General features: G+C 43.4%; 1 protein-coding gene across 2 annotated transcripts in view; it reads left to right on the forward strand.

Moving 5' to 3' along the window:
• Positions 1-4,879, forward strand: part of SMC3 (structural maintenance of chromosomes 3) — a 39,498-nt gene extending 34,619 nt beyond the window's left edge. For both annotated transcript variants that reach the window (XM_066239081.1, XM_066239080.1), the window contains exons 22-29: positions 58-165; positions 647-755; positions 1,281-1,528; positions 1,615-1,827; positions 2,133-2,324; positions 2,474-2,651; positions 3,773-3,879; positions 4,466-4,879. In XM_066239081.1, the coding sequence (XP_066095178.1) occupies positions 58-165; positions 647-755; positions 1,281-1,528; positions 1,615-1,827; positions 2,133-2,324; positions 2,474-2,651; positions 3,773-3,879; positions 4,466-4,537 (1,227 nt within the window). In that variant the 3' untranslated portion in view covers positions 4,538-4,879. The remainder of the gene's footprint in view (positions 1-57; positions 166-646; positions 756-1,280; positions 1,529-1,614; positions 1,828-2,132; positions 2,325-2,473; positions 2,652-3,772; positions 3,880-4,465) is intronic.
• Positions 4,880-26,056: the final 21,177 nt, after the last annotated feature.

Here is a 26,056-nt window from a genome sequence, read left to right on the forward strand (position 1 = left end):
ATTCCTGTGTGTGAAATGTACATGCTTATTTAGACAAATAATTATCTTTTCTTTTAGGAAAACAGACAGTTGCTAAATGAAAGAATTAAATTAGAAGGTATTATTACTCGAGTAGAGACTTATCTCAATGAGAATTTGAGAAAACGCTTGGACCAAGTAGAACAGGTATGTTTCTTTTTTTTTTTTTGAGAGGTTCTTGATGACTAATTTTTTGAAAGTGCTCATATAAGAGGGTCTGATTTGAGAGCATGGACTTTGGGAACAAAGACGAGCAAGTCTGACCACCTGTGGAGTTGTGGTTCTAGCACTGCCACCTGGTGTATGATCTCGGATAAATCATTGCATATTCCTAAGCTTTAGTTTTCCTCCTGTGTAAGTAAGCATAACACTAATACTGTTTTGTAGGATTATCCTGGCCCAATCTAGGTAACTCAGTAAAAATTAGATTCTGAGAAATTTCTTAGTTAATTATATACATTACTTTTTTTTCCCTGTAATGGTGTTATTTGAAATTATATGAAGTATACTTTTGTTTTCTTGATTGTTGAAACATAACAGCTATAGAAACTTGGTAGTCATAACATTTTGAAACTAACAAAATTCCTATTTCGTAGTTTAATGCTTCTAAGTTCCTTTTGTGTTGAAGGAACTGAATGAACTGAGAGAGACAGAAGGGGGCACTGTTCTCACTGCTACAACCTCAGAGCTTGAAGCCATCAATAAAAGAGTAAAAGATACTATGGCACGATCAGAAGGTGAATTATTATTTAGTAAAGTTTTTTTAAGTATTTAGTTAAATTTAGCCTATTCATTTTATAACATTATTTACTACAAAATGAAATATCCAAATAGGCAAAAGCATCTAGTAATGATTTTGTTTTTCATCATCATAAATGATCTATAGTGAATAAAGTTTAGGGTGTTGATTATAAATAGTAATCATTGTTTAATTGAAATTTTTGAGACTGTAAATTATTAATTTTGTTGATGAAAGTATGAAATAGCCGAATTTTATTATCACCTAATTGCTGAGAAGAAAATTATTTTTTGTTTTTTATAAACAAACAAATAATAAAAACTATCTTGAGTGATTCTTGTGTAAACTACTAATTTTATCCTGAATTAAGCATTTAATGAATTTTCACAGTAAAATTTAAACAAACATTGAAAGAATCTAATTATTTTGATAGATTAGATTATTAAAACAAAGCCTTTGGTCAGATAATACTCTGGCTATAAAATAGTTGTTATGGCTTAATTTGTTTCTTTCCCCATTTTAGATTTGGACAATTCCATTGATAAAACAGAAGCTGGAATTAAGGAGCTTCAGAAGAGTATGGAGCGTTGGAAAAATATGGAGAAAGAACACATGGATGCTATCAATCATGACACTAAGGAACTGGAAAAGATGACAAACCGGCAAGGCATGCTGCTGAAGAAGAAAGAAGAGTGCATGAAGAAGATCCGAGAACTTGGGTCACTTCCCCAGGAAGCGTTTGAAAAGTACCAGACACTGAGCCTCAAACAGGTACTTCGTGTTGGTTTTAAATTTGAAATCTCATTGCAAATGTTTGTGTGTATGAATTTATGTATACAATTTTTTCCTCTTTATAGTTGTTTCGAAAACTTGAACAGTGCAACACAGAATTGAAGAAGTATAGCCATGTTAACAAGAAAGCTTTAGATCAATTTGTAAATTTCTCTGAGCAAAAAGAAAAGTTAATAAAGCGACAAGAAGAGTTGGATAGGGGATACAAATCAATCATGGAACTGATGAATGTGCTTGAACTTCGAAAATATGAGGCTATTCAGTTAACTTTCAAACAGGTATGTTCCTTTGTAGTAAATACGCAAGACAAGCTTCAGCTGTTGTTCAGTTTATTGTTCAGTTTATAAAGATTTTAAAGCTTTTTTCCATGGATAGTTGGATCTAATACATGTGAATAAATCCAGCATATAAATAGCTAACATAATAACTATATAGAAAGTTTTACATAGTTCTAAAAAGGATTCAATCTGTTATTCTTGTTATTAAAAAAAGAACTTCTGATTGCATATAAATATTTATCTGTTTTAAGCAGTAATATGTAATTTGAATTGAAACCCAACATTATGTATTTATTTATTTTAAGGTATCCAAGAACTTCAGTGAAGTATTCCAGAAGCTGGTACCTGGTGGCAAAGCTACTTTGGTGATGAAGAAAGGAGACGTGGAGGGCAGTCAGTCTCAGGATGAAGGAGAAGGGAGTGGTGAAAGTGAGAGGGGCTCAGGGTCACAGAGTAGTGTCCCCTCAGTTGACCAGTTCACTGGAGTAGGAATTAGGGTAAATACCTTTCCATCCAGTTTTCCTCACTCATTATAGTAGAATTTATAGAATATTTTGCAAATCTGAACTGATACATTATATGCAATTTAATTTGAAGAGTTGTTTGTGACTACCCCTTTAGGATGTTAACTGAGATGTTTTCTTAGGTGTCATTTACAGGAAAACAAGGTGAAATGAGAGAAATGCAACAGCTTTCAGGTGGACAGAAGTCCTTGGTGGCTCTTGCTCTGATTTTTGCCATTCAGAAATGTGACCCGGCTCCTTTTTACTTGTTTGATGAGATTGACCAGGCTCTGGATGCTCAGCACAGGAAGGCTGTGTCAGGTACAGTCTGGTGTGTGCTTATCGGGGTACTAAGTAGGTATGTGTTTTTAGTAAATAATATTCCTGCCTCTTTTAACAGGTTTTAAAAGGTTAGTTCTGTGAGAAAGATGTAATTCTTTGAATCATTTGAAAATTCTACTTTAACTTTTATGTAGAAGTCTCGTTTTAAAACGTAGTATTTCTCAATGTTTGAGTAGTTCCTGTCATAAACACGGTTGATTCTGTGTTTAAAGAATCTGTATTTGATCTTTAGTAAGGTCAGAAGATCTTTGTGGAGTGGGTAGCAGGGGAAAGGGTTTGTCTTTTGTGTGAGAAAACTTACCTTGCTCTCACATTATTCCTGGTCGGGTAGTTTATTTGGTTAGAGCTCCTCCCGATATGCCAAGATTTGTGGGTTCAATTCCTAGTAAGGGCACGGGCAAGAATCAGCCAGTGGGCCCTGGCTGGCTGGCTCAGTGGTAGAGCGTTGGCCTGGTGTGCAGGAGTCCTGGGTTCGATTCCCGGCCAGGGCACACAGGAGAAGCGCCCATCTGCTTCTCCACCCCTCCCCCTCTCCTGCCCCTCTGTCTCTCTCTTCCCCTCCTGCAGCCAAGGCTCCATTGGAGCAAAGATGGCCTCGGCACTGAGGATGGCTCTGTGGCCTCTGCCTCAGGCGCTAGAATGGCTCTGGTTGCAACAGAGCAACGACCCAGATGGGCAGAGCATCACCCCCTGGTGGGCATGCCGGGTGGATCCCGGTGGGGCACATGCGGGAGTCTGTCTGACTGCCTCCCCGTTTCCAACTTCAGAAAAATACAAAAAAATAAAAAAGAAAGAAAAGAATCAGCCAGTGAATGCATTAGTAGGTGGAACAACAAATCGATGTTTCTCTCTCAAAATCAGTTAATAAGTTGTAATTAATTTTTAAAAGTTACTGCCTCTTTGTATTCTATAACTAAGATATTGGGGTTAAAGATTTATCCCTAATTTAAGAAATTAAGGTGGTATTTTCTGTAGGTATATGCATGAAAAATAGAATTACAAGCTGTTTTTGAATTTTAAATAAGTTTAAAGATAGATGCTTTTCAAATTTTAAGATTTGAGAAAAGGGTTTTATTAAATTACCTTTTTTTTAAAAACAGATATGATTATGGAACTTGCTGTACATGCTCAGTTTATTACAACTACTTTTAGGCCTGAACTGCTTGAGTCAGCTGACAAATTCTATGGCGTAAAGTTCAGAAATAAGGTAATTTTCTTATGTGGTTTGTAATGTTTAACCCATTATGTTTGTTGAGTTGTTATTTTATGTTACTTAAGGCACAGGGAAAAAACACCTTCAAAAGTTGTTGCTTATCTGGTGATGTCTTTGCAAAGAAAAAACTTTTATTCAGATGCTGTGAAGTTTAGCAATTTTTTGTGGCATTTATTGCACTGTTTCTATTTTCATTGGCATTAAGAGAATATCTTTCTATCTAGTCTATTCAGAGCTTATTTAATGAAGTCTTTAACAGTTTTGTACATTGATTTATATTTGACTGGACCACAAAGTTTTTCCTGATGTTTTAAGTTTTTAAGGTTCTTTGAAATAGCAAGCTAATGTTTAGGCATAAGTACTTGTCTGTATCTTCAGAGCACTAAAATGCAGAATATTTTTAAACTTAAACATTGAATAAACATAAATAAAGGTTTCATCAGTTAGTGTTTTAGAGTCATTTGACTTAATATATAAATTTTATAGGTGATAGTCTATATATTTTAAATACTATCGTATATGTTGGGAACACTGGTATGTTTCTTGAGATTTAACAGATTTTAACATTTTTTTTCTTCAGGTTAGTCATATTGATGTGATCACAGCAGAGATGGCCAAAGACTTTGTAGAAGATGATACCACTCATGGTTAATTGGAAAACATTGCCCACTGTTTTGGAAGATGTGTATAATAGTATGGTACTCGTACCCAGGAACTGTAAATTTAAACCTAAATATCTGGTCATTATTAATAGTTTCCAGACTTAGAACACCCACAGTCCTTTTATATTTCTGTCATTGTATTTTATAAGATACTCTGTAATGTTACATTTCTATGTATAGTGTAAGAATTTTATTTCCCACACAACTTTTTGTAAAATGTCCTGTTCCTGTTTTAAATCTTTCGACATGTGCTAAATATTGTTTCCTAATTATTATATCAATTATATTTCCTTTTTTTATAGCTTCAATTAAATAATTGGTTTTATGACTAATTTTGTGTTCTATATGGTTTTTCGTTTATAGTTGTACAATTAGAAACACATTTTTTCTTAGATATCTATGTTTTATTTTGCCTAAGGAAAGGTCTGCCTTCAAAACAAAAAGAGTAAAATAAGCTTTTTAAAAGGCAAAGTGAAGGTTTACCTTTACCTCAAAAACAATAGTTGAATTACATCAGTGATTCCCAGTCCTGGCTGCATGCTTAAATCCATGGGGGAAGCTTTTAAACACTTCAAGAGTCATTCTCTAGATCAGTGGTAGTCAACCTGGTCCCTGCTGCCCACTAGTGGGTGTTCCAGCTTTCATAGTGGGCATTAGCAGAGCAACCAAAGTATAAATAAAAAGATAGATTTAACTATAGTAAGTTGTTTTATAAAGATATATTCTGCCAAACTTAGCGAAAATCTGACATAAAGTACTTGGTAAGTAATTATTATTAAATACTTTAACTTGCTATAACTCTGCTTTATAAATTTTATAAAGTAAAGTTACTTCCCTACTTTATAAATCACCATTACTGTGGAACCGGTGGGCGGTTAGAAAATTTTACTGCTAACAGAGATACAAAAGTGGGCAGTAGGTTTAAAAGGTTGACTACTCTTGCTCTAGATCTTCAGGGGGCGGACCTCTGATTCCCTGCCCCCCCCCTTCCCTGCTTCCTCCTCTCCCCCTTCTTTTTTTTTACTTATTGGGATGATGATCTAACTAACTGAACTATCCAGTCAGGGCTAGAACCCTTCTTTAAACTCAATAAATGAGTCTTAAAAATTATTTTTAATTTAAGATGGCAATATATTACAGCACATCTAGAAATACAGTTTTAAGAGTAACTGGGAACACTACAGCTAAAAAATTGAGCCATAAAATTTTCTTGTTTTTCTGGGTAAGTAAATAGTTTTGGGAAATGTTGTTGAAATAGGTTTTTTTTCTCAGATGAGATCTTTATTGTTTATTGTTTTTAAATTGCTTTATTGAGCCCTCTTCCTATAAGTGACCTAAGGTGACCTCTGAAAATGTTCAATAGACCCAGAAAATCCTACAAAAATTATGTAATCAATTGAAAATTTCATGTTCGTCCAAAGAGTGCGTGTGCAACTGCCCAGGCCCTCAAGGTGTGCACATCCAGAAAGCCACAGGTATCGGGAAGGATGCCCCTTGGCGGCGGCAACGTGGGCCGTTCCTTCATTACAGTAGTGGGGTTTGGTGGGTGTGTCCAGACCAAATAGTGGGGCTGGACACAGGGTCGGTGGCCCAAAAATAGTGCTGAATCTTTGCCACACATGCTTAAAAATATGGAGTAACAAGGGTTTAGATACAGATTCTCTGGTCATTGAGCATATCCAGGTGAACAAAGCTCTCAAGGTGCAGCGCACAACTTGGAGTCTGTGGGCAGATGAACTCACACACGGGCTCTCCCTGCCATGGTGCGAGGGTCCTCACTGAAGACGGGGTTGTCCTAACCCAGAAGGGGTCGCGCAGAAGGAAAAGATACCCCAGAAGGAAGCAAAGAAACAAAAACTTACGGCCTGGGAGTGAATTCGGCATCAAGGCTAATGAGGGTAAAGGCAGAGTGTTAGTTGTCTTTATTAGTAAATATACTTCAAGTGCCCTTGCAAAGTAGATCAAACAGGTTTTTTCTGATTAGAATTGAAACATTGTGTTTAAAAAATTGCTTTATTGAGATAATTCACACACCTTAAAATTCACCCATTAAAATTGTTTTTTTAGTATATTGTACAATCATCTATACAATCTTAATTTTCGAACAACCTTTATTACCCCAAAAAGAAACCCTGTACCTGTCCACAATCTGTACATCTGCCTGTTCCCTCACCCCTGGCAACCACAAATGGCTCATACTGTGGATTTTGCCGGTTCTGGATTTTCCTATAAATGGGGTCATACATTATGGAGACTTGTGACTTGTTTCTGCCTTAGCGTGTTTTCAAGTTTCATTCCCGTAGCACTTACTGGCACCTCACTCATTGCTGAGTAATACCCTGTTGGATGACTGCTGTCGCCTCGTCCATTCGTTAATTGGACATGGATTGTTCCAACATTTTGGGTATTATAAATACTTCTATGAATATTTATGAATGAGTTTGTGTGTGGATACATGTTTTCATTTGGTGGGAGGCACATGCCTATGATTAGAATTGCTGGGTTGTACGGGAACTGTTGAACATTTTGAGGACGAGCCAAACTTTCCCAACCGAACTGCATCATTTGACATTTCCACCAGTGATGTGTGAGGGTTAGGGTTTTTCTACATCCTCACTAACACTTGTTAGTTTGTTAGTCTTTTTTTTAATTATAGCCATTCCATGAGCTATCTCGTTTTAATTTTCCTGCTAATGATGGTAAGCATCTTTTTATGTGTTTATTGGTCTTTTGTATCTTATTTGGTGAGATGTCTATTCATACCTTTTGATCATGTTTAAATTCTATTTGTATTCTTATGAATGCAGATAATAAATTGTAAGTGTTCTTTATTCTAAATGTTGAAACATAGAATACAAGTTTAAAACTCATATTTTTTGCTATATCTTAGTATAAATTGTCCTAATGAAAATGAACAGAAAAATGTGAAAATCTTGGTCAACCCAGAAACTTAGAGAAAAAAATGGAGATTGACCCCAGGAATTAGTGAGTGATTTATAAGATAATCTAAAGTACTTCTGTGACTGGATAGTCCTTTCTTGATTTTTCTACTTTGAGATTTAAAAAAAATTTTTTATTTATTGATTTTAGCAAAAGAGGGAGAGAGAGAGGAACATAGATCTGCTCCCATATGAGCCCTGACTGGGGATCAAAACTGGCAACCTCTGCACTTTGGGGCTACTTTGAGATTTTAATACTGTTACAAAGACGAAGGGTGTATATTAGTAAGTTTGAGGAATATATATTTTTAAATCACCTTATCAGCTAGAGTGTTCCTATTAATATTTTGGGGCATTTCCTTCAAATCTTTATTCGAAGTTTTATGGTTATTTTTATGTTTATACTAAGTATAATTTCACGTCCTAAACTTTTTACATAGTAATACAACATAAAGTATCCCTGCGTTTAATCTCTTTGGAAACAAATTTTAATAGTCACAAAATTCTGTCAAATAGAAATAGCTAATTTATTTAAATATCTCCACTTGGATGCTTAGTTTTTTTTTAGCTATATTACCCAAAACAAACCAACCCCTAAACCAAACACATTTCAATACATAAAATTGTTCAGGAATCTAGGATTATTTTCCTAAGATTGATTCATAGAAATCAGAGTTTGAACATTTATAAAGGTTGTTTTGTGTAATTTTTGCACCTTTCTCAAAAATAAAATAATGGAATGATTAGCAAAAGTGGGCTAAGCATTTGTCTACCCCAAATACATGACAAATACTCATTTTAAGGAGAATGATTCAGTGTATAGAACTATATGAATCCTAGTATAATAGTCATACAATAGAAATATAAAAAAGGTACAATATGAGTTTTGAAGGGTTTCTTTTTTAAAAAAAAATTTAAGCAATAGCAACCTTGTCTTTAGAACAGTTAATTCTTAAATGGAGTTTCTTTCGGACCAGCTCTCAAGATAGAGGACTGGCACTTCTGTTCAGCTTCCAGCAGAGGGAGGATAGGATACCAGTGCTAAGGAAAAGAAAACTGATTGAGATTTCACTGTCACCCAGCAAATGGTCACCTTACCCTGGGGCGGCACCGTGCTGCTGGGATGCTGGCCAGAGAGGTGCAGAAGGTATTGGCTGTCAGGAGTTTTTATAGTAGTAATGGTATTCTTTCTTCATCTTTTTTCACCTTTTACTCAGCCCTCTCTCGTTCTCCTGGAATACTGATGAGTAATCCAAGTTTGCATATTCAACAGGGGAAGAGGAATCGGAATGCAGATGCACACCAATGCTTTTAAAATTGGTGACAGCAAATGTTAACCTACCAAGAAACTAGGAATGTCTTTCCTTGATTTTTTTTAAAGTCATGTAACTAGGTACAAATCATCCTCTACTTTTAAATTTTTTTATTTATTGATTTGAGAGAAACATTATTTGTTTTTCCACTTATTTATGCATTCATTGGTTGAGTGTTGTATATGTCCTGCCCAGGAATCAAACCTGCGACCTTGGCGTATCAGGACAATGCCCTGACCAACTGAGCTACCTGGCCAGGGTTATCCTCTACTTTTGTATAAGGATTAAGCAAGAAGTGATACCCCCTTCTTTTGGGAAAAACAAATAGCTCTTTCTTCTGAAAAAAGGAATGACTATTTCAATGTCTATTGCCTAGAAGTGTGGTATGGCCTTTCGGTCATGATAAGTAATTCCTGATAAAGTGGGTTGATTCAGTTACACTTCTAGAAGGAATCTTTGTTTGGCAGGAACTCAGATTTTTGTAAAGCCTGTCCTCTTAAATACAGCTTTTTTGGTCAACACACTCTAAGCTAAAATCATCCAGACCTTACACATAAGACCTAGAGATACAAGGTTTTTTAGTTTAATACTTTCATCTTAGAGTTGAGGAAATCTGAAGCTCAGGTTAATGCCCAGGTAAGCAACCCAAATGACTGAGCCCACTAAGTTTAGTGACTGACAGCCAGACAGAACCCAGGCTGTCCCACTTACATAGAGCAGGTTTCTGGTGCAATAACTGTTCTTTCTGGTTAACTCTGAAAATGGGGGAGATGTGTTATATTTGTACAGTGGTGATCGATCCTCTACATCAGGGTAACAGATATGGGTGAGTCACCATCTTTAGTTATCTTTACCCTTTCCCTTTCCGCCCTCCCCCTGTTTTCTTTAGACCTCACCTATTTTGGTACACTCTGATCACTTGTCTCAATGTCCTAGGAGGACTGGCTGCCCGTCTCCTGCTTGGAAGGTACCAGTGTTGTTCCATAAATCTGCCACTGTGTGACACTCAGTCTCCCCTTCCTAGAGACAGAGAGTCTCCTGGGTGTAAGAGCCCTTGTGGCAGCCAGTAACTTCACAGGGAGATGAGGTCGCTCAGAGATTACCGGTAGGTTTGCAGGGAGAACAGGGATATATTTACTCTCTCAAGTCATTGCATGGGTGGGGATGAGTCCACTGCAGAGAGAACGCTGTTAGTGTTTGAATGTTAACCATTATGGATCCTGTGTGGTTTGGACCAGGGCCTGGCATGTTGGTTATGTAGAACATTCAAGTGTATAAAGATACCAAGTCCTACCCTAGCCTCATAAATTAAGTCTGAAATTATTCAGCCATTAAAAATAATGGTTAGAGCCTGACCTGTGGTGGCGCAGTGGATAAAGCGTCGACCTGGAAATGCTGAGGTCGCCGGTTCGAAACCCTGGGCTTGCCTGGTCAACGCACGTATGGGAGTTGATGCTTCCTGCTCCTCCCCCTTCTCTCTCGCTCTCTATTCCTCTTTCCCTCTCTCTCCATTCTGAGAAATTAATAAAGTCCTTAAAAAAAAAGTTTAAAAAAAAAACAGGAAAAAAAATGGTTAGAGACACTGGAAACAGAAGCATATACAGATGAGAGAGAAAAACCACGGTAGAAAATTGAACTTGAAGGACATGGGTGTAATGCCAAATCATTTGGGACTAAGGTCACAGAGGCAGTTAACGTGTAACATGGTAAAGAACTGTGCCATTTCTAAGGCACACATCTTTGCTAGAAGAGGTTTTTCAAACACAAATCTATCACACCATCTCAGAGTTAGAAATTTTGACTGCAAAGTTTGGTAAGGTTGACACTTCAGCTTTGTCTAAACTGCTGTTTTCTGCCAATATCCTCAATCTCAAGTTAATTCATTTATGTCCAGCACCGCTAGAGGGAGACCTTGACATATGTCAACCCTTACTCCATTTCTTTTCAGTCTAGCTTTCAAACTCGTGCCCTCTCTAGTTCCTCCTTTAATAAATTTCCAGGAGCAATGAGAAGGTGGATGGACAATATCCTTGAGATTTCTCGGTTGCAGGAGTTTATGAGCTAAGTCCTAACTGCTTGCAGCTCAGTTAGAAGTTGGATGCTGTTAGCCAAGGTACCTCGTACTTGCGACAGGCTGCATTGTTACAGCTACACTGCAGCTGGTCAGTGGGATCTTGAGGATGAAATGGCAGCCCTTTCCCGCAACAGCACGGCTTGTTTCTCTTCAGAGCGGCAGCTTTCCCTGTCTGCCTGACTGACACGGGGCGGGGCGGCCTTGTGTAAGCGACTCCCTGCTGACGGATCACCTACCAAGTTCCAAACAGGCCCTCTTATCTAACTCCAGGGCAACAAGTTGGAGGTGGGTGGCTGGTAACCTTTCTGCAGAAGAGGACATGGCGCTTCCCTGAGGATGAAGTAACTTGCCTAAAACTTTCTGTCAGAAAGTGGTGGAGCTAAGAGTAGACCCGGTCTCTCCTGCTTCTCCAGACCTCAAAGGCTGCCTAATTTTTCTGGTTTTGTTTTTAAGACTTGATTCACTGACCCACCAGTCACTATGCAGGGGGCAAGCACCTCTGACCAGCCGCTTCAGAGCTGTCTACGAACCGGAGGTGCATGTGTGGAGCTCTGTTCTTTCCTGCAGCCTCCTCACCGCCCCCCCACTCATCCCCAGGATGTCAGGCCCCAGAGGCAGAAGGCCTTGTTGCAACGAGATCCCCGAGGAACCCAAGAAAGTTGCAGACCCAGGCCAGGAGCCGCCTCTTGCCCTCTCTCGTGGAGCCACGCGCATCTCTGTGGAGCGGGGTGCTTTGGGGTCTGGAATCCTCTGGCGGTTAACCTTCAGCTCTGCTCACCTCCCCAAACCCTGTCCTGCGCTCCCAATTTTTAAAAAGGGAAGGGTTGCGTGGAGCCCTTGCAGGAGCGTTCAGCTCCCCCGGGGAAGAGCCTGGGTTCGGTTCATTCATCCTGCAGTTCCAGTTCCCAGGAGCAGGACTGTGGATCTGGGTCTGCCATCGTCCCCTTTCGCTTTCAGTCCTCAAATCTCCACTTTGTAGCATGTGCAGGTATAGAAGGGTTTTTAAATGGTAACTCGAGACATTTGAGGTCACGAAGGTTATGGAAGTTGGTAGAACTAAGTGTAGTTCCAAGTTACCAAGCTACCAGACATGAGCACAGGGGTCTGGGCAGGGGCATCAATTTTATCTGTTCTACAGGTTGACGTTTCTAAGTTCTCAGTGTCGCCCCTCGCCCCCTTTCCTGGGACTTGACAGTTTATTCTGCTCCAACCCACTGAGTGGAAAGCGGGACTGGAGGGCAGGACTCTCATATTCTGAATCAAACCTGTGTTTTTCCTGCAGTTCTTTTCCTCTGTCACGTTAAAAACCAAAACCTTTGTCTTCTTTTATTTACTGTAGAGTCGAATCCCTTCAAGACTCTATGCTATAAGCATTATGAGTGGGGACCATATCTATTTTTGGTTTAGTTGTTTGTTTTCGCCATTTTTATCCAGGGAATAAATGACTGAATAAATGGATGAATAACTGTACCAGCAGCTGATACGTGCTGAGCACTTACTAGGTGCCAGGCCCTGTGCTGAGTGATGGCTATTCCTTACAGCAGACAAGCCTCACAGCAACCATGGGAGAAGGACTGTTCTCTGCACTTTCCAAAAACAGAGATGAGCCTCACAGAGGCTCCTCGCCTACCCATGGCCGTGCGGCTCTAAGTGGGGCAGCCAGACTCAACACAGATCTGTCTTTCCCATCAGGGAGCCTTCCACCTGCTTGTGGGTGTTTCCTGGGCCACCCCATGCGGCCTCTCCCCTCAGTGGCTTCTCACACAGACTCTGTCTGCCTCAGACGTGGTTCTCTTTGACTCAGTTCTTCCCACAGAGAAGAGGGCGTGGGCCCCCCTTGGTCCCACCCCTGGGTGAACATGGTGTCTAAGTAAGAATCTGGAATAATTTAGCCAGAACCTTGTCTAGGAATGGATGCAGGACCCCATATATACAATATCTCGTTACCAAACTGAAGCGGTTCTAATCCACACCTGCGTTACCCAGGCCTTGCCTCACGATCAAATTCACTTGGAGCGGTGGTTGGAGGTCTCATTTCTCCAGCCTTTCCCCATGAAGGTTCTAAATCAGCAGGTCGGGGCGGGGGGGGGGGCAGGAGGGTCACACGTAAAACCTATTAACCAGGAAAACCTACTGACCTCAGAGAGTGGGGCCAGGCCTGTGGAGCCCTTTGACCTTTGGAACAAAAGATGGCGAACCTGGGAGAAATCCCTTCGGAGGCACCTGTGCGAAGGAAAGCAGCAGACAGTAGGTTTTGCTTTTATCCAGAGAGAAAGTGAAACTTCCATCTGATCTAAGGTAAACAGTGGGTGGTGGCTGGATGTGGGGGTGGGGGCTGGGGGCCGTAACTGGCAGCACTTCGGACAGTAGCGGTCTGGGAGCTCGAGGGCGGGATCGACGGAGGTGCCCGAACCAGAGTCACGGCCCCCGTTTTATGTGGGGGCTTTAAGCAAATTCCTGCCTAGAGGAGGGAGTAGTTTTAAATGTTCCAGCTTGACTCCTAGGCCTTCTCAGTAGACAGGACCTGGCAGGTCCCCGCCGAGGGTCCAAGCCTGCCGGCAGTTCTGAACACTGGATTTGGGGCAGAACCGCAGCCTTGGGGTTTCCGAGCCTGCAGCTGGAGGGCCTGCCGCCCTGACGCCTTCCCGGTGCACCCCTGGTTCCTAGGGAGCTTTAGTTGAAAGCGCCAAAGGGAGACAGACCAACTCGGTGGCCGCCCGTCGTCTGTGCCTGCCCCCCACCCCCGCCCAGCAGTGAGCCCACCCACTGGGAAGTCCCCAGCGGCTCTTGCTCCGCAGCCCAGACGCAGACCTGAAGCATCCTTAACTGGGACGCTGCACCAGGCCTATCCTGGCAGGAAACCCCCAGCTGGCCTCGCCTGTCCCAGGCCTTACCACTAGGCTTCCCTTCCAGACGGCTCCCTGCCTCCTGCCGCAGGCTGCTGGCCCTGAGGAGCAGGCCCTTGCAGTCTGCCATCTTCTGTATTGCCCCACCTTCTCAAAAAACCTCTTACATTTCTAAGCCTTCTGCAACTTTCAGCCTCAATCTCAAGACCTGAAATATTCTTTTAATGCCCCCCTGAGGATTTCCTGTGAAATCTCTCCTCTCTGACCGTTCTGATGGAGGCCACGTTTTCTCATGTCCCACCTCGCAGGTGTAGAGAGACCCACCCATGGGCTCCTGGCTCTCCATGGCCACTTGGCTTCCCCACTACTATTCAGCAATCTCTGGTCTGTAGGTCTGTCCATCACCCCGACCTGCCCGCAAGCCGGCCACAAGTGTTACCACCAGCACCCTAAGCATTGCCACCTCCTCAGGACACAGGTGCACTTCCCACCGTAAGTTCTGCCTCCCTCTCCATCTCTCCCCCCTGACATCATCAACAAGGGCTTGACCTTCTTCCTACCAATTTCCACCCTCAGGGGTCCTCCCGCTCCAGCTCCGGCCTCGTCCAAAGCATGAGATCTGGGTCAAAGCATACCTTTTGAAAAGTTGAAAACACAATTCTCATACACAATATAGTGAGTGTGTAGCAGGGATTTATTTCATTCATGACAGAACTAGCAGGATGACAAACCTATAAGTCAGTGTGACCATACCTTTAGGGTTATCTTTCTAGCCTATGAGAATTGTTTCCAACTCCCTAACCCTCCACTTCTTTGAAGTAAACATTTAATTTTATAGTCTGGGCTCTACTCAGTAGAAAATAGGGGCATAAGCAAAGTGACCTTCCCTTAGAGCAGGGGTCCTCCAACTTTTTACACAGGGGGCCAGTTCACTGTCCCTCAGACCAATGGAGGGCCGGACTATAAAAAAAAACTGAACAAATCCCTATGCACACTGCACATATCTTATTTTAATGTAAAAAAACAAAACAGGAACAAATACAATATTTAAAATAAAGAACAAGTAAATTTAAATCAACAAAGTGACCAGTATTTCAGTGGGAACTATGGGCCTGCTTTTGGCTAATGAGATGGTCAATGTGCTCCTCTCACTGACCACCAATGAAAGAGGTGCCCCTTCAGGAAGTGCAGCAGGGGCTGGATAAATGGCCTCAGGGGGCCGCATGCGGCCCGCAGGCTGTAGTTTGGGAACTCCTGCCTTAGAGAATCAGATAACCCATAGGAGTCTGTTGGTCAGTGCTCTAGTGTGACTTTGAAAGAGCACCCAGTGGGCCTATTGCCTTATTTCTGAGTACTGGATACATTTTCTAAACACCTGAAGCTTGTCTGACCACTCCATCCAACCCTCAGAAGCGTGAGAAAAGTAGCTTCCTGGGTTGGAAGGGGGAGTCCTAGTCAAGAACAACTCAAGTCAAGTCCAGCTGAAAAGGTGTGGGCATGGAGGGAAGGAAGGGAGGTGTGGGGGAGGGTGGTGGTCAAGGACCTGCACCATCAGGGCTGGACAGATTTGGGAGGGGAGGTGACTCTGGTTTTATTCAATAAGCATTTGGTGAGGACCTGGAATATAAAAACCTGTGACTTGGGTGCTATGATGAACCCCGTTTTACAGATGAGGAAACTGAAGGTTAGATTAGGAGCAGGTCCAGAGTCACCAAATTAATAAATGGTGAAGCCCAGAGTTAATCCAGGCCTGGGGATCCTGAGCCAATAGTGTGTTGGGAAGCCACAGGGTGTGAAGAGGAGGGGACTTCCTCTGGCGTGTGTATGTGTGTGCATGTGTGTGTGTGCACATGCATGTGCTCTGTGGGAGGAGGAGGGGTCTTCCTCTGGCATGTGTATGTGTGTGCATGTGTGCGTGTGCACATGCATGTGCTCTGTGGGAGGAGGAGGGGAATTCCTCTGGCGTGTGTATGCGTGTGCATGTGTGCGTGTGCACATGCATGTGCTCTGGGTGGGAGGAGGGGACTTCCTCCTGCAGCAGGTGCAGAGGCCAGGCCTGTGCAGTATTCCACATCTAAACAAAGCCAACTGCAGGATTCCGCACATCGCCACCGCGGGCCGCCTGAGACCCCAGGGATGAGCTCAGAGGGCAGGGCCACAGGGATGATGGCAGCTGGCAGTGCCTCTGATAACTTGGGCCTCCAGCTTTAGCATTGTTCCAGGCCGGACAGTCTCTGCCTCCCTGTGCCCTGGAAGGAAGAGGAGGAGGCAGCCAGAGGCTCAGGGGTCGGTGGTCGGATCAGAGGCTGTGATGGTGACAGCTGTGGCAGGGGCCTGAGGAGGGGGCTCAGGCAGGTGGGGAGAGGCTGGGCCAGAGGCTGTGCTCATTCATCATCCTGGAGGCAGCTCTCCCGGGGCACTGGGACCCTCACCGTGTGTCTGCCCCAGCATCCCGATGGACACCGGACGGTGTGCCTGGTATGCTGTCTCACATGCGGGGAGGACCCCAGGGAAGCGCCATCTGTCGAGGGCCCCAGGGAAGCACCATCTCTCCATAGTGCATGGAGAGAAAACGGGTTTGGAGTCCCAACCCTGCCTTTTGCTAGTTGTGTGGTCTCGGGCAAGTTTGTTAGCCTGTCTCCATTTCTTTTCCAGTAACATGGAGACACCACATGAAACTATCTTATAAGGTGGTTTGAGAATTAAATGAGAACAAATTGATTTGCATATAGTGGTTGCTCCATAATAGATTTAATATTTTGTGCCAATTGGCATCCAAGTCACATTTGTAATCTTTGGGACCAGGAATAGATTTAAGAGACGTTTGAAAGAAACCCATGCATACAACATATATAAAATGTAGGGGTGTGTGTACTCGCTTCAGAAAGGACTCAACAGACAGTTGCTGTGGTATGTTCAAGATGAACAGTTATTATACAGTTATCAATTACCATGCAACAAAGAACGCCAACACTCAGTAGATACAACAACTGCCCATGTATTATATATATCTCATGATTTTGTGGGTCAAGAATTTAGGCAGGACATCAACCACGTGGCATTGATGATGGTCACCTAAGTGGGATTTGGGTCACCCGGAGAGTCTAAGATAGCATCACTCTTATATCTGGTATGACATCAGGGGTGCTGATTGTCAAGCAAGTCACAAAGCTCAGCTCCAAAGTGAGGGGATGGGGCCCTACTCTTGATGGGGGGAGGAACCAAGATTTTGCAGCCATATATATATTAAATAATTAAATATATATATATTTAATTATTTATTGATTTTAGAGAGAAAGGGAAATAGAAACATCAATTTGTTGGTCCACCTAATTTATGTGTTTATTGGTTGATTCTCGTGTGTGTCCTGACTGGGGATCAAACCCACAACCTTGGGGTATTGGGGTGACGCTCTCACCAACTGAGCTACCTGGCTAGAGCTGCAGCCATCTTTAATTTCCAAGTCACCCTCATGTAGGATCTTACTAAGTATTTCTTTGTTCGGGACTTCTTCAGTGGCATCTTAGGGGAGTAGAACGAGACGTGGGTTTGAGCCCAGCTCAGCATCACTTTGAGCCCCTGTTAAAGTATCACTTGAGGTCTTAGATCTAATTCTGGGAACACAGATATAGGCAAGCAAGCATTCCTAGTGCCAGACCTCCGTCTGGACCTGCTTCTAATGTGGGTGACCTCAGGACAGCCCTGTTGTCAACACCCCACTTTTCTGGTCAGCGGGATGAGAGGGGGATTGGACTTTCTGTCCAGGGAATCTTGCCCCAGGATCAATACCCCCCCTGACCCCCCACTTCCCCCCCCGTCTCCCCTCCCATCCCCATGGGGCTAACTGGAACTTCTGGGGGAACTGAGAGAGGCCTGCTTGCCCCCCCCCGTCTCCCCTCCCATCCCCATAGGGCTATCAGGAACTTCTGGGGAAACTGAGAGAGACCTGCTTGCCCCCCCCCGTCTCCCCTCCCATCCCCATAGGGCTATCAGGAACTTCTGGGGAAACTGAGAGAGGCCTGCTTGCCCCCCCCGTCTCCCCTCCCATCCCCATGGGGCTATCAGGAACTTCTGGGGAAACTGAGAGAGGCCTGCTTGCCACCCCCCGTCTCCCCTCCCATCCCCATAGGGCTATCAGGAACTTCTGGGGAAACTGAGAGAGGCCTGCTTGCCACCCCCCGTCTCCCCTCCCATCCCCATAGGGCTACCTGGAACTTCTGGGGGAACTGAGAGAGGCCTGCTTGCTCCCCCCTCCATCCCCCCCCATCTCCCCTCCCATCCCCATAGGGCTACCTGGAACTTCTAGGGGAACTGAGAGAGGCCTGCTTGCTCCCCCCCAATCCCCCCCTGTCTCCCCTCCCATCCCCATAGGGCTACCTGGAACTTCTGGGGGAACTGAGAGAGGCCTGCTTGGCTTCATGCTGACTTTCCAGAGGTGTCTGTGTGCCTCTCACTACTTCTAGCAGAGTCACAGGAAAACAGCTTTATAAAGCTCAGCAGGGAGGAGGTGGCTGATCTGTTTAGAGTAGATTCACAGCAGGAGTCCCTTAAATTGCTGGGCCTCCCAAAGCTCAACAGGAAAGGGGGTACAGAAACGGGAATTCCAGCCCTTCTCAGAAAGGCCGGGCCCAAAGCACACCCAGCTGCTCTGGGGGCTCCAGTGTGGGAGGGACTTGGGATCTGCTCCCCTGCTGGGCCAGGTTGAGTGTCCCTCTGTGCGCTGGCTCTGGACTGATCAAACCTAGGGAGGTCCTCAGAGCAGGCAAGCGGTCCAGAGGGGGTCTCCAAATCCCCAGCAGACAACTGGGGCCTGGCCTGTGCTTAGGACCCTTCAGGCCCACCTGGAGTTTCTGATGTTCTGTGGCCTTCCAAGACCTGGGCACCCAGGGTCAGGCCATCCGGAGACGGAGTAAGGCAGCAGGGCTGTGGCCACCAGCGGAGGAGGTGGGAGCGAAGGGCAAGGAGTGGTCTGGCCTGGGGCCAGGGCTGTGGGCTTGGTGACCCTCCTGGGCCTGTCGATTGAGAGCAACATTTTTAGTTTCAGGATGAGGCATTGAGCCAACTGTGTGCTGTATCCCACAGCCGGCCCTGCCTCCTCCCACCCGCAAGCACACACACACATTTCCACCTGTCACACACACACACACACACACACACACACACACACACACACCTGCACACACACCATGCGGAGATATAGGAGAAGTACCTTGTAGGAGGGTCTGTACTCTGTGCTAGGCACGTGCAGTGCTTTTCACATGCTCTCTCACTTAATTCTGACAACTCTCTAAGCCGGGCCTCATCCCTATTTTGCCAATAAGGAAACCGACTGAGCCCAGGCGAGTAAGGGAATTGGTCCAAGGACTCAGGGCTAGTCCATAGCAGAGAAAGGAAGTGGATCTCTGTCCCTTCCCCACCAGCTCAGGCCCGTCCCAGGCTCTGTTCGATGCTGATAGAGCTTTCCTGCAGTCATCTCTCTCTGGTGTCGAATGGGGGAAAATGGACTTAAAAAGGACCATACACATAGTAGAAAAGATTGATAAATTCAACTGCATTCACACACTCACACACACACACTCACACACACACACACACACTCACACACACTCACACACACACACACACTCACACACACACACACTCACACACACTCACACACACACACACACACTCACACACACACACACTCACACACACACACACTCACACACACACACTCACACACACACACACTCACACACACACACTCACACACACACACACTCACACACACACACTCACACACACACACACTCACACACACTCACACACTCACACACACACTCACACACTCACACACACACTCACACACACACTCACACACACACTCACACACACACACACTCACACACACTCACACACACACACTCACACACACTCACACACTCACACACTCACACACACACACACACACACTCAAAACCCCAAAAACCCCCCATGGCCAAAAAGAACCATACCATAATTGTACAAAGCCATATATATATTTATATAAAATTATATAAATGCTAAGCCAGGGGGAAATTGCTAATACTATTAAGGCAGAAGGCTAATCTCCATAACATGTAAAGAATTCCTAGTCATTTATGAGAAAAAGACCAAAACTTAATTTTAAAATGGGCAAAAGATGACTGTTCTCAGAAAAAGAAAGGACAAACGGATTGTAAGCATATTAAAAGAGGCTTAACATCACTTACAAAAAAGATAATCAAGATTTAAGATGTACTAATCTTTATGTCCAACAAATGACTCAATTTCAATCTACAGAGAAATTCTACAAAATAATCAGAAAAAAGAAAACTCAATTTTCATTTAAAAATGAGCAAAAGATCTCAACAAGAATGTCCCAAAAGCCAACACACAGTGCAAAGTCTTCAGAGAATGTAAACTAAGATGATGTAAGAAGTCACCACTGCACACAGCCTGCCCTCCGTACAACTAGAACGAACAGGACTCACAAATCCCAGTGTTGGTGGGGGTGGTGCGGGCACCTGGAAATGTCCCGTATATGGCTGGTGAGACTGGAGCTGGTGTAACCAACCTGGAAAAGGTCCGCTAGTTTCAAAAAACTAAACATAAACCATCCTATGATTAGCTATTCTACTTGAAGCTATATGCCTCAGAGAAATGAATACATTCTTACCATCCCGAGTCCTCTCACCTCCCCTTTGTAGTTAATCCTCCAAACTCTGATCCCAGGAAACCACCAGTCAGCTTTCTGTCACTATAAACTAGATCTGCCTTTTCCAGAATTGCAGTAAGGTGGCCAACTTTTTTACAATGAAAAGGAGGACAAAATTAAATTGAAGAAAATAATATCGTAAATAAAAGAAACATTTTATTCATTGCAACAATAATACACTATAATATGATAAATGCATAATAAAAACATTTTTAATATCTTATATTGTAATTATGTTTACATACCTATTAATTTTTAATAATAATTGCAAGAAAAAAGTACTCATTTAGATACAAATATGTCACATTACACGCAATGGACCGACTCTGCATCGATTGAATACGGACATTTACAGATTAGTCTTCCAATATCAAAAAGGAGGACATGTAGGAGGACACTTTTTGAGGGAGGACGGAACTTACAAAAGAAGGACTGTCCTCCCTAAAGGAGGATGATCGGTCACCTTAATTTCAGTGATACTTTATGCATTCTTCTGTGTTTGGCTTCTTTTGCTCAACATAGTGTTTCTGAATTTGATATGGGCTGTCATTATGTGTTTATCTAATTTATTATTTTTGCTAGATTTTGTGTGTGTGTATGTGTGACAGAGACAGAGAGTCAGAGAGAGGGACAGATAGGGACAGGTTGGCTGGAAGGGAGAGAGATAAGAAGCATCAATTCTTTGTTGTGGCTCCTTAGTTGTTCAGTGATTGCTTTCTCGTATGTGCCTTGACTAGAGGGCTACAGCAGAGTGAGTGACCCCTTGCTCAAGCCAGCAACCTTTGGGCTCAAGCCAGTGACCACAGGGTCATGTCTATGATCCCACGCTCAAGCCAGCGACCCCGCGCTCAAGCTGGTGAGCCTATGCTCAAGCCGGTGACCTCGAGGTTTTGCACACGGATCCTTCATATTCCAGTCCAATGCTCTATCTACTGCACCACCACCTGGTCAAGCTATTTTTGCTAGATTTAAAAAAAATCAATTTTATTGATCCTTTCAAAGTACATAGTAGCTTTTGGTTTAATTGATTTTTATCCATTTGCCCATTTCTTATTTCTTGGATTTCTGCCTTGTCTTTATTATTTCCTTTTTCTATTTATTTACCTTGAATTTAATCTGTTCTTGTTTAGTTGGCTCTTAAGACGAAAGCTTAGATCATTGATTTTAGATCTTTCCCTTTTTTTCTAATATGAGCATTTAAAGCTATAAATATCCCTCTAAGTACCACTTTAACTACATCCTACAAATGATGGTACCTGGTGCTTTTATTTTCATTCAGTTCCAAATTTATTCTAACTTTCCTTGCGATTTCTACTCTGACCCATGGATGATTTAGAAGTGTGTTGTTTAGTTTCTAAATAAAATGTTCTGATTATTTTTAATATTTTCATACCATATAAATATGCTACTTACTTAAGTATTAAATTGTAAATACATTTAAAATAAAAATAATGACTGTTGGTTTGGGAGTGAGAACTTACACAGTCTGGACTTTCCACCTCCCCATGACTGCTTGCTCTCCTGTGTGCCATAGTTCACCTCCATCCACCAGAATACTTAACGTCATCATTAGCTTCTCCCCACTCTCATTCCTCATAGCTGACCAGCTACCAAAGCTTGTGGATCTTATTTCCTGAGTTTTATGAAGTATGTCTCCTTCTTTGCCATTATCTCAGTTGAATGCACTGCTGACTGCAGTTTGCACAAATGCAGTAACATTCTAATGACCTCCCCGCATAATTCTTCTTAACTATACAGGAGAAAAGAGTGACTGTACAGTAGAAAAGCCTGGCAGGTGCCATCTTAACCAAGTGATCAAATGTAATCTTTGTTATCCCAAGGTCGCCTGCTTGAGCCAGGGATCACCAGCTTAATCCCCAGTCAAAGCATGTATGAGGAGCAATCAATGCACACCTAAGTGGAGCAATGAGTTGATTCTTTTCTCTCTCTCCTTTCCTCTTTCTCTCTCTGTCTCTTTCTAAAAAAAAAAAAAAAAGGGAACGAAAAAAAGTCCATAAGAAAAAAAAAATAAAGAGCCTGACCTGTGGTGGTGGTACAGTAGGTAAAGAGTTTACTTGAATGCTGAGGTCGCTGGTTCAAAACCCTGGGCTTGCCAGGTCAAGGCACATACGAATTGATGCTTCTCGCTCCTCCCCTCCTCCCTCACTTCTCAAATCAATAAATAAGATCTTTTAAAAATGAGCACCATTGTTAATGGGACAGACTGAAACTGTATCACTTACTAAGGTGCGATGAGAAAAATGTAATCTGGCCCTGGACGGTTGGCTCAGTGGTAGAGCGTTGACCTGGCGTACAGGAGTCCTGGGTTCGATTCCCGGCCGGGGTACATAGGAGAAGCGCCCATCTGCTTCTCCACCCCTCCCCCCCTCCTTCCTCTCTGTCTCTCTCTTCCCCTCCCTCAGCGGAGGCTCCATTGGAGCAAAAGATGGCCCGGGTGCTGGGGATGGCTTCTTGGCCTCTGCCCCAGGCACTGGAGTGGCTCTGGTCGCAACGGAGCGACGCCCCGGATGGGCAGAGCATCGCCCCCCGGTGGGCGTGCCGGGTGGATCCCGGTCGGGCGCATGCGGGAGTCTGTCTGACTGCCTCCCCGTTTCCAGCTTCAGAAAAAAGAAAAAAAAAATTTTTTTTAATTAAAAAAAAAGAAAAGAAAAATGTAATCTAAACATATCACTTAAAATATTTGTAAAATAATCCTATTATTTTAACTTATCTGTATTAAATTTCCATGCCTATTGTTTGATTTACAATTTTTTTTTTTTTTTTTTTGCATTTTTGCATTTTTCTGAAGCTGGAAACAGGGAGAGACAGTCAGACAGACTCCCGCATGCGCCCGACCGGGATCCACCCGGCACGCCCACCAGGGGCTACGCTCTGCCCACCAGGGGGTGATGCTCTGCCCATCCTGGGTGTCGCCATGTTGCGACCAGAGCCATTCTAGTGCCTGAGGCAGAGACCACAGAGCCATCCCCAGCGCCCGGGCCATCTCTGCTCCAATGGAGCCCTGGCTGCGGGAGGGGAAGAGAGAGACAGAGAGGAAGGCGCGGCGGAGGGGTGGAGAAGCAAATGGGCGCTTCTCCTGTGTGCCCTGGCCGGGAATCGAACCCGGGTCCTCCGCACGCTAGGCCGACGCTCTACCGCTGAGCCAACCGGCCAGGGCTGATTTACACTTTTTAAAAAATTTATTGAATTTAGAGAGAGAAACATTAATCTGTTGTTCCACCCATCCTTGCATTCATTGGTTGATTCTTGTATGTGCCCTGAGCAGGAATTGAACCCACAACCTTGGGATATTGGGATGATGCTCTAACCAGCTGGGTTACCTGGCCAGGGCTTATTCTTTGATCTTATTAGCTTTCTTTCTTAAGGTTATATTTCTTTGTGTGCTTAAGAATTTTGGTTTTCTGGCTCATTCTGAATAGTCCACAGAGATGTTCATTGTGCTTTTAAGCCAAGATTAATTTTTAAAGTGTTTGATCTATTGTTCTTACATGCTTGGAGCAGCAGTAGTGACTTAACATGACTTAGCAGAGAATCTTTCAAGTCTGGCACTCTGTATCTACTAGAGCAGGGGTCCCCAAACTATGGCCCGCGGGCTGCATGTGGCCCCTGAGGCCATTTATCTGGCTCCTGCCACACTTCCAGAAGGGACATCTCTTTCATTGATGGTCAGTGAGAGGAGCACAGGATGCGCAAAGCGTGGTGTCGCTCACATACAGTACTACTTCCAGTGACATGGGACACACGCATCACGGCTCCGGAAGTGCGTCATATCACTTGTTACGGCTAGCAGTGACAAATATAGAACCGGACATTGACCATCTCATTAGCCAAAAGCAGGCCCATAGTTCCCATTGAAATACTGGTCACTTTGTTGATTTAAATTTACTTGTTCTCGGTTCGAAACCTTGGGCTTGCCTGGTCAAGGCACATATGGGAGTTGATGCTTCCTGCTCCTCCCCCTTCTCTCTCTCTCTGTCTCTCTCTCTCTCACTCCTCTCTCTCTAAAAAAATCAATAAATAAAATATTTAAAAAAAAAAAGAATTAAAAATATTAAAAAATAAATAAATAAATAAATAAATTTACTTGTTCTTTATTTTAAATATTGTATGTGTTCCTGTTTTGTTTTTTTACTTTAAAATAAGATATGTGCAGTGTGCATAGGGATTTGTTCATAGTTTTTTTTATAGTTCGGCCCTCCAATGTCTGAGGGACAGTGAACTGGCCCCCTGAGTAAAAATTTTGGGGGCCCCTGTGCTAGAGGGAGCCAACCTCTTCGCAGGCCAGAGGCTTGGTTTTGAGTTCTACCTGGTTCTGCTGTGTGACCTAGATCAGGTTCCTGTGACATCAGTTCTCTTGTCCCCAAAACTGGGCATAATGACACCTACCTTGCAGAGTTTTTGTGAGCATTAAGGGGAAGTGCCTGGCAGGGCTTCCTGAATGTTATTGGCTTTGTAATTGAAACTATAATTGACCCCCCCCACCCCCACCCCATGCAGCATGAATGAAATAGAGAAAGTTGATATTCTGCCAACAGGTGCAAAGGAGCCTGTTGGACTTTTAAAAGGAAAGGACTTCAAATACATGTGACTGTTTACATTAAGTGTGAGTGCTCTCCTAATCCAGTTTCTGTCAGTGTGCTCTCAGAGGGGACAAGCAGGACGCACAGGCCGGAATGTGCGGTATTTCTGGAGCCAGAAAGGGACATATACAGTAGCAGGACTAACCTCCCTGGTGCCGATCAGCTGCTGGGGCCCTCTCACTTGCAACAATTGGTTAATGGATGAAGCAGGCCCTGTGTTGTGCTCAGTCTGGGAATGGGCGGCAGGGTGGGTGCAGAGTCAAAGACCTTCATCATTCAGATCCAAACAGCCAGTAGTAATAATGGTGGTGGTGGGGCACAGGAGGCTTAGGCACTAGAGGTGGGAAGCCAGAGCTGTGAATTTGTCTCTATTTCCCTGTAATTCCAAGGTTCTGTCCATGAGTCCCCTCTCCCTGGAGTTGCCCACCAGCTCCCTCCCAGCCCTGGCGCCCTGTCCCTTGAAGCCAAGGCCAGACCCACGCGGATTTTCACATGCGGTGCTGGCTCTCCCTTTCTGTTCAGGATCTGCCCGTGGCCAGTACACCCCTCACAAGGACACCGGCGGGGGAACATGAAGGCAAGAGAGAAAGAGCTGCAACTGTCACAGTTGGAAATTCATTTAATTCACTGAAACCCTACAAAAGCAAGTCACGCAAAATACCTTTTTTTTTTCAACTTTATTAATGAGGCACAGAGAGATGGTAATACACCAGGTCAGTGAATCACAAAGTTTTTGAAATGATAGATAAAATAACATCTTTAGCTATAGTAAAAGAAATTATTACTATCCATTGTTCTATGAGATAATCATCCTAAAGGAATTATTTTCTTTTTGTTATTTCTTCTTTCACTATTACTGTAAATAATAATAACAACAAAATGACTATAATTTATCAAACACATGTTCATCATAGGCACTATGACAAACACTTTACCTATTTCGTCTCATTTAATCCTCACCCCAAACCAGTATAGCAAATGTTAATAGTCTCATATTTTAGGTGAGATCAAGAGGCAT

The sequence above is a fragment of the Saccopteryx bilineata genome, chromosome 7 (genome assembly GCF_036850765.1).
Source record: "Saccopteryx bilineata isolate mSacBil1 chromosome 7, mSacBil1_pri_phased_curated, whole genome shotgun sequence".
In the NCBI taxonomy this organism is placed as follows: Eukaryota; Metazoa; Chordata; class Mammalia; order Chiroptera; family Emballonuridae; genus Saccopteryx; species Saccopteryx bilineata.